General features: G+C 42.4%; 1 protein-coding gene across 1 annotated transcript; it reads right to left on the reverse strand.

The window, feature by feature from the left end:
• Positions 1-4,712: 4,712 nt before the first annotated feature.
• Positions 4,713-12,790, reverse strand: LOC129865151 (protein FAM3C-like). Its single transcript, XM_055937661.1, has 8 exons — positions 12,655-12,790; positions 11,497-11,520; positions 10,935-11,058; positions 10,039-10,097; positions 9,068-9,118; positions 8,873-8,957; positions 8,473-8,599; positions 4,713-7,327 (listed from the first exon to the last, which is right to left on the reverse strand). Exons 1-8 carry the CDS (start codon positions 12,680-12,682, stop codon positions 7,238-7,240), a joined length of 588 nt encoding a protein of 195 aa, XP_055793636.1. The 5' UTR covers positions 12,683-12,790; the 3' UTR covers positions 4,713-7,237.
• Positions 12,791-13,837: the final 1,047 nt, after the last annotated feature.

A 13,837-nucleotide genomic window follows, 5' to 3' on the forward strand; every position in this document is an offset into this window, starting at 1 on the left:
CCCCTGGCACCCCAGCCACCGCTGCTCTCACCTCTGGTTGACTGGTGACTTCCACTCTCACTCCCTCACCCCAGATCAGCTCCCTCTTCCTGGCTATCTCCACTGCAGCCCGCAGAGATGGTGGGTCCGCCATCTGAACATGCTTACCCAGTTCGGTGGAAGAGAGCGCTCTAATAAAACTGTCCCGTGCCAGCTCGTCTTGCACCCCAATCGGCATAGTTGCATAAGCCCGCCTGGTCAGGCTCAGAATACCACTTGCCAACGCCTTTAATGATTCCCCCTGAAGTCTCTTTTTGTTACACAGTTCAATACGCAGCATGTTGGGCTGCGCGTCGCTGCCGAAACGGCCCCCCAATGCCTCCACTAGCGCACCGTAGTCGCCCCTATCGCCCGGGGCTAGCGTTAGCAGGCATTCCGACGCCTCCTCCGCCAGGCTCAGGGCAAGCTGTAACGCTTTCGTCTCGTCAGACCACCTCCCGGCTCTAGCCAACAACTCGAATTGAGTGAAAAAAACTTCCCATTTACCTTGTCCATTGAACTTTGGTAGTTTAGCCGCTACCGTGGCTAATGGCAATAGGTCGCCGCCATCTCTGTTTACCTTAGCAGGCCCAGCCATTTCCGCACCCGGTGACGTCGATATCCCCGTCGCCGTGACGTCAGCTCTCGAGCGATGCGAAGGAAAACCCGCCAGTTCTGCCATCTTGCTGACTGACAATTTAACTCCCGCCATGTGGCTCTCCAGCTTCCCTACGGCAGTCGCCGCCTGACCCTCCCGACCGGGTACCCCCGAGCCCACAACGGACACTTTGTCCGACTCTTCCTTAATTTTCCGCCTCGCCCCAAGCGACATGACCGTAGATGCGAGTCACGCTAAAGCCAACCCGGCCTATACTGAACAGCTAACTCGCCTAGTCACGATCCCGTAGTTCGAAAGCACTTCTGACACCAATGTAATGACCCGGCTGGGTCATAAAGGGAAAAGAGACGGACTCTAGGTGTGCAGGTCAGAACACAGGTTTATTCATAAACTGGGCTATTGTTCCGGCCACAACCCACGCCGCTAAATGCCGAACGTACACAATGTTACCCTGTCGGGTCAAGAGTCACTCTCATAGGAACAGATCAAGGCACGAACAAAAGAGAGAGAACAATGAGACAGTAATCCCTATTTATGCATTTCCAAATCCCGCGGTATTACCCATCATACCCCCCCAACCTTTCCATCTGTCCTGACATATTCAACCCCTGCTAGTAGCCATGAGAACCATAACACACCCACAAACACAGAACACAATACCGGGTCGTTACAATATATATATATTTTTCTCCACATTTTCAAACAGTCCATTTATATTTTCCAACGGGGCTATACATTTGGGTGAGTTTTTTTCTCTCGCTTGAGTAGCCTCGTTTCACTGCCAAAAATAAAATTAAACCATCTAGTGTTCAGCGAAATAACATTGCACTGTCGAATACAGGTAGCCCAATCACATTAACCGTTACTCTCTTGCTGGAATTCCACTAACGGTCCGTATGTAGCCAAACGTAGCTGCTGCTCATTCCATTTGCTAGAAGCATCTTCTATGGTGAGCTACCGAGTGGCTAGGGTAGGCAAGGCCCATACAATTGTGGAGGATTTAATTATTCCTGCTGCCGCGGATATGGCTGGGACAATGCTGGGTGAAAAGGCCAAAAAAACTATACAAACAATGTCTTCATCAAACAACACTGTTTCTCGACGCATCCGTGACATGGCAGGAGATGTTTTGAAACAATTACTGCTTTGCATACAAGACAGTAAATTCTATGCGTTACAGCTGGATGAGTCAACAGACGTGGCGGGCCTGGCACAGCTCCTGGTATATGTCTGTTATGTTTATGGGGGGTCAATTAAGGAAGACATCCTCTTCTGCAAACCACTGGAAACCAGGACAACAGGGGGAAATATTGGACAGTTTTGCATTGGACAGCTTTGTGACATCAAATGGACTTTGGTGGTCAAGATGTGTTGGTATCTGTACTGATGGCGCAAAAGTCATGACAGGGAGACATAGTGGAGTGGTAACGTGCGTGCAAGCAGTTGCTCCCTATGACACTTGGGTACACTGCAGCATCCACCGAGAGGCTCTTGCTGCCAAGGGAATGCCTGACAGGTTGAAAGACGTATTGGACACTACAGTGAAAATGGTTAACTTTGTTAAAGCAAGGTCCTTGGCTTAATTCCACCCTGTATGTAGGCTTGTTATAGCCATCTGCGTTGCACAACCCTATCACGCAGAGGCTATATCCATAACAATAAATGAAACAGAACAAAATATTAAGTATTAACTATAACCTGTCCTGAGCGAAATAGTCTTGAGCATTTGGGACCCCTTGGCTATCTATAGGCTATTCTTATTGCCAGATCTGTTTTCCCTATCCGCCACTGTATTGCTTCAACTATTTTGTTTAACATTTATTTAGAGGTTATATGCTTACAAGTTGAAGGCTTATTTTTTATTTGGGTTGGCCTAAATTAAAGATTGAATTATTAAAGTGATCGGCTAAAGAACTTTGGAGATACATCTAATTTGAATACACACATGGATTTCAATAAACAAACGGATACGACTGTTCTTTTTGCTTTGATTCAGTTCCTATTGCAACTCAGACAAATGACTGAATGGATGACATACTGACTGACTGAATGAAGGATGAATTAAATGTTCAAATATGTTGGAATGATGAGTTGCACGCATCATGCATGCGCTGCCTTTTATTTGGCTAGTAGACAAATAGGCCTACATTACGGTATGACTCTATGGCTGCATGGCTCCAGAAGGGCATCTTCTGAGACTGAGCGGTGCTTTTCCGAAGGCGCATGGTGCTGTGGTGCAGCATGGAAATCACAACCTCTTGACTTGGGCAGCAGTGTCACGATGGAGGGGATAGCCTATACAGAGACTGCCTAAGACCGCTGCAACAGAGTTATTGTAAAGGGAGGGAATAAGCTGATGCCAGATTTAGCCTAGGTTTAACCTCTCCCTTGTTCATTTCAAAATCCATATGTTCATGACCCGATTCATATAAATCATGTCAAATTATTTTAAATTCATATTAACCACTCCTACAGAATATGATATGACAAGATTTTGATTGATGAAATACATTTCAAAATATTCTATAAAATAATATTTTGAGTGCCCATGCTGTAGAAACCTAGCAGACTGAAACTTCACTGTTGTAGACATAATACAGATAGCACTATCTAGACTTGCCCTGGCAAACACATCCATTACATGAGCTACCTAAATGTGAACTCAAACTGACGAATAATAGAGAATGGAGACTTAACTTGAAAATGTGCAAGATATCTTTCTGGTTTCCCTGTTCTTTTATACTGCGTTGTGCTTGTTCACGTATCACTCCTCGCAGGCCGTTTGGTGTACTTTTTTTTGTTGGTGAGATGAAACTGCCAAAACTCTGAAAGGTATTACTGTACATCAGAATTGCAACACAAGATTTGTTCATGCCAGGTATGGATTTTCGTACGATCCTAACAATACAGAGGTTGGGCGCAAGGTCAGTAACATTCAATTCCCACGGGGGGACCAGGATGAATATGTATGAACTTTCCAATTTGTAAGTCGCTCTGGATAAGAGCGTCTGCTAAATGACTTAAATGTAAATGTAAGTAACATCACGTACATGACCTGCAAGTGATCTGATTAGAGCATTGTTGGCGTGGAAACCACACAGGTGTGTAGATGTGATATGCATTGTGTACAAGTATGCATTCAAAATACATGCCAACAACAGCCACAGTCAGTCATGTATTTAAGCAATAAGCCCCGGAAGCATGTGTTATATAGCCAATATCAGCTAAGGGCTGTTCTTAAACACGACACAACATGGAGTGCCTGGATACAGCCCTTAGCAGTGGTATATTGGCCATATACCACCAACTCCTGAGGTGCCTTATTGCTGTTATAAACTGGTTACCAATATAGTTAGAGCAGTAAAAATATTTTTTTTGTCATACCCGTGGTAGACGGTCTGATATACCACAGCTGTCATCCAATCAGCATTCAGGGCTCAAACCACCCAGTTTATAATTCTTATTAAAAACCAGGTGGTAAATTATTGCTGACCTTTTGCAAAGAGAATAGGTTATTTTATAATAGAATCACGACACAACCTTGTGGAATGTTCTTAGTTTAGAAACATTAGGCTATGTAGAAAAGACAGTGTCACTTTAACAAAACAAAGAGCTATATCTATTCATGCCATTTCCATCTGCAACATGGAGTATGACGCAACCTCCTGAAAACAAGCCAGATTGATGCAGATGACTATACTGACCAAAAATATAAAACGCAACATGTATCAATTTCAAAGATTTTACTGAGTTAAAGTTCATAAGGAATTCAGTCAATTGAAATAAATTCATTAGGCCCTAATCTATGGATTTCACATGACTGGGCAAGGGCCCTGTGGAGCCAGGTACAGCCCATCAAAATGAGTTTTCCCTACCAACAGGGCTTTATTACAGACAGAAATATGCCTCCGCACCCCCTCATAGGACCCCACAGGTGAAGAAGACGGATGGACTCCTTTCAGCCCTAAAATCAAGTCAACTTCCTGCCAACATATAGGATTTAAGATGTTAAAGGCATTGAGAGAAATACTTTCCAAATTCAGGACTTCTGTCTAAATAAATGTCACACATACAATGAAGACAGGTTGAGCTTTATTAATCATACTCATGAATGGTAAGTTGTTTGAAATGTTTCATGACACAGGTGTAAGACATTGCAACAAAATGAGTCACAATTATCCCCCATTTAACTCCCTTGCAACAACAACATGTATGGTTAACAAATCAGTAGATGCAGAAATAGGGAATATTACATAGACTGTCTATGGATTTGTAAGTCAGACTGTCTATGGATTTGTAAGTCAGACTGTCTATGGATTTGTAAATCAGACTGTCTATGGATTTGTAAATCAGACTGTCTGTGGATTTGTAAATCAGACTGTCTGTGGATTTGTAAGTCAGACTGTCTGTGGATTTGTAAGTCAGACTGTCTATGGATTTGTAAGTCAGACTGTCTATGGATTTGTAAATCAGACTGTCTATGGATTTGTAAATCAGACTGTCTATGGATTTGTAAATCAGACTGTCTATGGATTTGTAAGTCAGACTGTCTATGGATTTGTAAATCAGACTGTCTATGGATTTGTAAGTCAGACTGTCTATGGATTTGTAAATCAGACTGTCTATGGATTTGTAAGTCAGACAAGGCACATTGGTGGGATGAATTCCATTAAGAGCAGGAAGGGCAGACTTGTTTTTGGAATGGCATCGATGGGGTATCGATTTGGCCTTTTCACTTCACTCAAGGTTTTCAAATGAAACCAAAAAACAGAACACAGATCTTTTTTAAAAGCCAATGTGGAGGATGTCATTCATTGTGTTAAAATATCTTGCCAATGTCAAGACAAAAGAGGAAATCCTTCAATGACTCCATAGACAAGTGGATGGGGGAACAGGTTTCAAAATAGCCTCCACAATCACATTGTGTTAGGTTACATGTACTGCCCTAAACGCAAACAGAACTGGAACCAGGATTGTATTCCTGCCATTTGACCAAAAACAGACAGTGTTGTCCTTTGAACCAACTAGGAGACCGAGGTGAGATGTTTCAGGCAACAAGAGTTTTACATTACACTCTGAAACGTGTGCTGCTTTCAGCACCAGCTGTTACCGTAGTTAAAGCACATGACATAATTGCATATGCAATAATCTTCCAATGGATTCAACTTCACACACAGAACAGGAATTAATCCACTGAATCAATCCATGGGTTCCTGAGTGGTGCAGCGGTCTAAGGCACTGAATCTCAGTGCTTGAGGAGTCACTACAGACACCCTGGTTCCATTCCAGACTATCACAACCGGCCGTGATTGGGAGTCACATAGGGCGGCGCACAATTGGCCCAGCGTTGTCCGGGTTTGGCCGGTGTAGACCTTCATTGTAAATAACAATTTGTTCTTAATTGACTTGCTTAGTTAAATAAAACCTCAAATGTATTATTTTTTATATATGTAGCTTACTCCATTCCAAGTGTGACAAAATGACAGCTGTGTTGAATTGTAGCTAATATGACCACAGCTAATGAACAGTGGTAGTGGTACTGAGACCGCTCATTGAAGATCCACATGATGCAATGTGGCAAAAGCCAGCAGTAACTCAGCTAAAAGCTATGAGCTTCAGCCTAGGCAGTTCTTGCATTATATGATAAGAACAAAAAAGTCAGTCGCAATGAGGTGATCAAAGCTTTAGGACAGCCAAGTGGAAGGGATGTGATGCAGAGAGTTAGTAGTCTTTAAAGTACACCAGAGATACTGGGGAAAGTAAGATCTAGCCACAAAATCAAAACCTAGTCATCTTTGTAATGTATCAATCTATTTCTTGAATGGTTTGTCCAAGGCCGTCAAGGTGCCAATAAAATCCCAAGTGATTTGTTTATCAAATCAGCAAAACCAGCTAAATATTTCCCTAAAATATGGATAGATTTCTACTGAAACACTTACGTACACGACCCCCATCCAAAACCAACAATTCCCATTCTATCCAAGGAAGATGCACACAAGACAAAATCCCCACTAACAAGCTTTAGCTTTATGCCTCCTCATTCATTCCACTCCCAAACCACACAAAAACTAACAATTTAAAAAAAGACCAATCACTAAAGATAAAAAGCTATAATATAAATTCACTCTTAAGTAACAAGGATCTTAAGCCATATAGCTTTCCAAAATTTTATATTACAATACAGATGTTGTTACTTTTTTTGTAGTTCTATTTACAAATTTCACAGTGATCTTGGTACATTCTGCTGAATAACCAATAACAGGAATTTCTGCCATACCAGCTACCCTTCCATTCCTCTTTCTATAAATAGACAATACCTTGACACACACAAACCCAGGAAGATACAAGGATGCTCCCTGACGTCAAACACCGATTGCTGCAAACATTGACAGCTGCAACGCAGAGGGACAGTCTCTAAAATACAAATGCTGCGTTGGTGTTAGCATTGGGTGGAGGGAGGTTCAACCATTATTAGAGCCATCATAGGAAAGTGTGCAAGTACACTATTTGAAGAGAAGAATGGGAGACGCAACCAAAGGCGTGAAGGGGTCGGCTATGAAGGGAACAGGAGATGGCCGATCGAGGGTTCAAGTGAGAAGATCACTCCTGTCTTTGGGGTATGCAGCCTTCCATCTCCAGCACCTCGGGCCAGCCCTCGTACTTGTTGGTGTCGGCGTTGTTCTTTATGTGCTGTAGAGGCAGAGAGAGGTTTTGGATTAGACCCAATGTCAGCATCCCAAATGTCAGCCTATTCCCTATATAATGCAAGTGTTTTGTGCACTACAAAGGGAATAGGGTGCCATTTGGGAAGCACAATGCATGGCCCCTCTTGTCTGATAAGGCTGTGTGTGTACCGGCACAGCGATCACAAACAATGTCCCAAGGACACATAAGGGAGGATGGAAAGACAATATTGAAGGAGTGCCTGTTCCCTCTGGGACAACATGTTCAAGGGTCAGATGGAAATGTAAAAAGACAGTTCTCTCAAAATTGTCTTCTCTGGAGTAACTCAGATCATGAAATCAATAGTTCAGAACTGTAAAGAATGAAAACTAAATCATGGAGCGGCTGTGTTTTACATATCTCATAGAGCAATTTTTTAGTTTACAAACAAACGTCACGTTGGAGTGCATTCTCGCGTCAAATAGCCCTGTTGCAGGATAGTTATACGCTGATGTCGGGACCGTGACGAACTGAACAGTGAGTGATGACCATGCACATCAGACTGATGACTAGAGCTATGCTCAACAAGTAGATTGTTCTGGCTTTATCGAGCTCCATTTGGGATATTTCACCTTGCCTCTCTAGGTGATCAATCCTCCCATGACATCTGTGACGTTGTAAAACAGGGGTGTTCAACTCTTAACCTACAAGGTCCGGAGTCTGCTGGTTCTGTTCTACCTGATAATTAATTGCACACACACACTGTGTCCCGAGTCTAAATCAGTCCCTGATTAGAGGGGAACAATGAAAAGATGCAGTGGGACTGGCTTGGCGCTCCAGAGTTGAGTCTGAGGGTTGTAGACGATGACATCCCGATGCGGTTTTACAAGTCATTGTATTGACTCCAATATAAAACACGTCCATTTCTGAAGCAGAAGAGCACACACACAACTCTTTATGACAGGCCTGGAAAAGGAGTCTGTATCATGATAAATGGTGTGTTCTAGGTACTATATTTCTATAGACAAAGTTCTCTCAGTTATGCTTCACTGAAGCCATGATATTTCAACGGGGAGAGGTGAAAAAGTCCCATGTGAACAGACCAGAAAGAAAAAATGTGAACAAACCAGGTTAAGGAGGATAAAGATGTAAAAGGGGGGGGTTAAAGTTACCTGCTCAAAGGGACTCTTGGTCTTGATCCCTTTGCCTCCCACAAAGATCCAGTTGTCCCTGAAGCCTAATGTGCTGATGCTGGAACTGCCAAGTTCCCCAATCATCTTCTTGGACTCGTCGTTCAGCCTGTGGACCGCAAAGCAGGGTCGTATTCATTTGTGCACACCGTAGCAAAATGTTTCAACACAAAAATAAAACGTTTCTTATTGGACAAGTTCAGGTAGTCCCTCCCCGTTTGCTAGTGAATACACAGCTAGAAATGTCATTGAGAGTCTGTAGACTAGACACTTAAATATCTCTACCAACCACTCTTTCCTTGAACCTTTTCTCCTAGTCACCATTGTTATACATCAGTAATTGGCGACTACTCCTTTAATATCAGCAGTTAGGAACACCTACTTTGAGGCCGAATCGTCAAACGTGGCCATCATCACTACTGATCCTTCTTCAATAGTCTTCAGGAATGTGATGAGCGTGTTGACATCTGCCCACACAACAAATACAAGACTGGTTTGCCTAGTCCGCCTGCCTAGTCAAGAGACACACCATGACACGGAAACAACACAGGAAATCTAACCGAAACTAAGGCCTCACCTCCCGCCCACATGTCAAAGTAGTCTGTCTTGATGAGGTCCCCTGTCTTTCCTGTGGAGAACAAACAACTTGTTCACGACAAGGTAATGTACACTCACAGGCTAACTCCTATCATGAATAGTGAATTATAGTACATTCAACGACAATGGAAAGTACTGTTTACACTGAGTGTACAAAACATTAAGAACACCTCTTTCCATGACAGACTGACCAGGTGAAAGCTATGATCCCTCATTGATGTCACTATACTACTTCAATCAGTGTAGATGAACGGGAGAAGACAGGTCAAATAAGGATTTTTAAGCCTTGAGACATGGATTGTGTATGTTTGCCATTTAGAAGGTGAAATGGCAAGAGAAGAATATTGAAATGTCTTTGAACGAGGTATGATAGTAAGTGCCAGGAGCACCGACTTGCGTCAAGAACTGCAACCCTGCTGGGTTTGTCACACCAAGTTTCCAGTGTGTATCAAGAATGGTCCACTGCCCAAATGACATCAAGCCAACTTGACAACTGTGGGACACATTGGAGTCAACATCCCTGTGGAACGCTTTTGACACATTGTAGAGTCCATGCCCTGACAAATTAAGGTTGTTCTGAGGGCAAAAGGAGGTTCAACTCAATATTAGGAAGGTGTTCTTAATATTTTGTACACTCAGTGTATATGAACAGCGGTATGGACGGGTTAGTATTGAAGTAGTTAACGAAGGCAGGGATGGGCAACTACAGTCCAGAAGGGCCATGTTTATGCAGGCTTTTGTTCCAGCCCAGCACTAACAGCCATCTATGCATTCTACACATCCTCGAAGGACTCGAGCTGCCAATCCCTGAACAAAGTAAATGTTTCACACACCAGATGTCATTTTCAAATGTCATATTACTCACAGATGTAATCATGTAAAACAACCGATTTGACTACAAGGAGAAGTACTGTTTGTCTATGGTATGTAGCAGTGACAAGGCTAGTTTACCGTTAACCAGGGCGATGTTAATTCCTCTGCCCACGTTGTTCTTGACGCCACTCATCAATCTGAAAGGACAAATGAAGAATTATGTGACAGTGAGCCTGCATCTATTTTATTGGGTACTTTGTGGTTAGGTTAGTCCCATCCTGGTCGTGTGGCTTTCTTCACCACTGTACTGAGACTTGTCACACCCTAGTCATATAGCGTCGACACAAAAATAAAAGACTTATTCCTAACCAGAAGCGATTCCCATGTAGCAATGCCTGAGGAATTGGATTTCAATAACACGGATGCAGAATGCCACAAGAGTCAACAGTTAATTAAATAGAGGGTTAACAGTCAACAGGTTGCTTCAGGCATGTTTAAATTGAATCCCCACCTCAGTTACGATATAGTTCATACCGGTCTACGCTAGTCTGTCTAGGAATCTATAAAATAAGTAGAGAAATGCATCCTGTAGAACAGACATAGATAAATGTGTTGTAGAATATCCTATTGTGTCAGCCTTGCACTCTAGATTTCTACCTGGCAATAGATGTTTACATTTGAGTCATTTAGCAGACGCTCTTATGCACAGCGACTTACAGTTAGCGCATTCATCTTAAGACAGTCAGTTGAGACAACCACATAACAGTCATAGTAAGTGCTGTAAATTCTTTCAAAATAAAAAGTAGTTATCAGTAGTCAGTGCTAGTAGGAAAAGTCAAGTGCAAGGTTCTTTTTTTGTGCGGGGGGGATAAAACATGTCTTATTTAAAATACTTGTTTCTAATTAGGCCCCTGCGTATAGGTTAAGGGGGGGGGGGGGGGGGGGGGGGGGGTCATTGTTTGTACTGTTATTATAGGTTGAGAGGGGGTGGGTTTTTGTTTGTACTGTTAATATAGGTCTATCATGTCTCTTACATGTTGTCCTCCAGGCAGATTTTGGGACCCACAACACTGGCTGCTCCGCTGGCCATCTTAAAGGAGAAGTGTCCCTCGGGACATGGCTTGGAGAGGCCACATTTGTAGCGGTCCAGTCTGGTAGCTGTGAATGGAATTCCAAATAGAGTATACAATACAAACACACTTTAGCAACCCCCCCCGCCCCCCCCCATCAAACACACACCCAATATCAGCGAACACGTACATATCTAGGCCCTGCAAACACAGTCTACTATTACACACACAGCTTGAATCTCTCACACGCACAATATAACTCACACACCTACAGAACAAATCAGACTATTTACATAGCACTCAGCAGGCCAGGTGGTAACTACACAATACACACAGATTAACTACTTTGCTCCTAACACATAAGCATACATGGTAAGGTGTTGCCATGGTTTGTTAAGAGAAGATCAGCCCTGATTATCAAATACCACGGGGAGAAGAAAAGAAAAGAAATGTAACTTGATTGATTGCGGGAATCAGGAATTAGGTTAAAGTGATGTAACAGGAGAAGTTATTGAAGTATACTTACGGCCTTCCTCTACAGGCATAGACCCTGTTGTGGAGGGACAGAAACAGACAAGTTAGACTCGAGTTTCAGATGTCATTATGACATTAGCCTGTGAGCTCATGAGTTCCTTATTTAAGAAAGTTAAAACATTGAGCTTTGCACAAAATCTGTCTATCTGTCTTTAGCCTGGCTAAAAACATAGCAAGCTAGCCAGGCCTTTTAGCATCCCCCATCTCCATGTGAAATCAGATTTATCATTTTAAAAAACATGCCCTAGCAAATACCATTCTACTTGCTGGTGCAACCTAAAACATTATCCCAGTTTGATATCCTGCTTGTGTACTCATTCAGATATCAGCTAAAATAAAAGCACATGGCTAGCTAGTTGGCTAAAGCCGGTTCTACCACTTCACAATAGCCTGGAATCACTGGTTATTACTAATAAACTAAACATTTTGAGAGGGTGGATTCTTGTTGTTTGGTTTACTGTTTGAACAGTCGCAGAGATTATATTTGGTTACAAATACAAAATGGGCTACTTTAATGAATAACCTGTAGATCAGAACAAGAAACTGAGAGAAAACACTGCCCCCACGGCTGCAGAAGGAATGATACCGAGCGTCTCAATTTCCAGGTAGTACAAATGTACGCCCGAATGCAAGAAAGTATTACAAGGAGCCACCCCTTTTGTGACGAAAAACAACATTGCGCTACGCACCTTCCGTCTCCGTAGTGTGAATTTAGCTTCAGCCAGAGACTAAGGGGTGTCGTATGCAGACAACAAAGCCTTCCTGTCTGCGTAGTGTGAATTTAGCTTCAGCCAGAGACTAAGGGGTGTCGTATGCAGACACAACAAAGCCTTCCTGTCTGCGTAGTGTGAATTTAGCTTCAGCCAGAGACTAAGGGGTGTCGTATGCAGACACAACAAAGCCTTCCTGTCTGCGTAGTGTGAATTTAGCTTCGGCCAGAGACTAAGGGGTGTCGTATGCAGACACAAAGGTTTTTCTGAAGGCCTAAATTTAGAATCCCTGATGAAGATTATTAATCCTATCTATTGAGAGATGTATTCAAAATAATTGCTTTTGAAACTAAGTGATTCCTCTTTGGAATTCCATGCAAGATCAGGCAATAGATTGATATGCACAGTTACAACACTGGAAAACACCTGTAACCACTCACCAAACACATTCCCCAAATTGAAGTCCATATTAATTTCCAGCAGCTGGAAGGCAAGGAAAACTGCCAGGAAAAAGACCAAAACCAACGCAGCCAACTTCACGATGCCTGAAGGAAATTAGACACATAGACCAAAGAAAGTGAATGAAGAGATCAATAGACAGAGGGAGAGAGGAGAGAGAGAAAGAGAGAAAGAGCGAGAGAGAGAGAGAGAAAGAGAGAGAGAGAAAATGTAACACTATTTCAACACCATGTCTAATATGTATGTGTTAGATAAGGTCTCTGATGCTAACAGAGAAATTGATTTCCTTGGTGACCTGAACATTGACTGGTTATCTAGTTGTCCTCTCAAGAGGAAGCTTCTTACTGTGACTAATGCCTGTAACATGACCCAGGTTATCACTCAACCAACTAGAGTGTAAACCAATAGTGTTGGATCTGTGACATCCACTTGTATTGATCAGATCTCCACCACTGCTGCAGAGCTTTGCTCCAAAGCAATATCAGTTCCCATTGGCTGTAGTGACCATAACATTGTGGCAATAACAAGGAAAGCCAAAAGTACCAAAGGCAGGGTCTAAAGTTATGTATAACAGATCATACAAAATGTTCTCAGGACTCTTGTTTAAGATGAAAAACATTTGTTGGCCTGATGTGTATAAGGAGGAGAAACCAGATGCAGCACTTGGAGTATTTGTGAAATTATTCTTGCCAATTGTTGACAAGCATGCACCTGTTAAGAAACGGAGAACTGTTCGAGCCCCCTGGTTCGATGAACTGAAAAATGGTATGGTTCAAAGAAATGAAGAAAAAAGGTGACAAACAATTCAGGCTGCTCAGCTGATTGGTTGACATACTGTCAATTGAGACATTTTGTGACTCCATTTTTGTTATTTTATAATAAGAATATTACTAAAAACAAGATAAATTACATTTTAAAAAACAATGGGAAAATACTTTGGATTACCTCAAGTTATATTATGGACAGAAAACCCAATTAAATCTACATCATTCATTGATGTTGATGGGCCATTTTAGCAAAAACCTTTTGATATAGCCACATCATTTCAATGACTATTTCACCGGTAAAGAGGACAAACATTAGTCAGTTAAAACATTGAACCACCATGTGTGTTGAAGACCTAATAAAGAAAGAGCAGGAATGCCATTCTGAACTTGGTCAAGT

This window comes from Salvelinus fontinalis, chromosome 11, assembly GCF_029448725.1.
Source record: "Salvelinus fontinalis isolate EN_2023a chromosome 11, ASM2944872v1, whole genome shotgun sequence".
NCBI classification, from domain to species: Eukaryota; Metazoa; Chordata; class Actinopteri; order Salmoniformes; family Salmonidae; genus Salvelinus; species Salvelinus fontinalis.

Bases quoted from the DNA above. Each gene is read 5' to 3' on its own strand.
- LOC129865151 (XM_055937661.1), bottom strand. From the start codon at position 12,682: ATGGACTTCAATTTGGGGAATGTGTTTG. The intron at 9,119-10,038 runs GTAAACTAGCCT...TGTTCTCCACAG, and splicing joins TAACATCGCCCTGGTTAACG to GAAAGACAGGGGACCTCATC. The intron at 7,328-8,472 runs GTAACTTTAACC...CTGCCTCTACAG, and splicing joins CCAAGAGTCCCTTTGAGCAG to CACATAAAGAACAACGCCGA.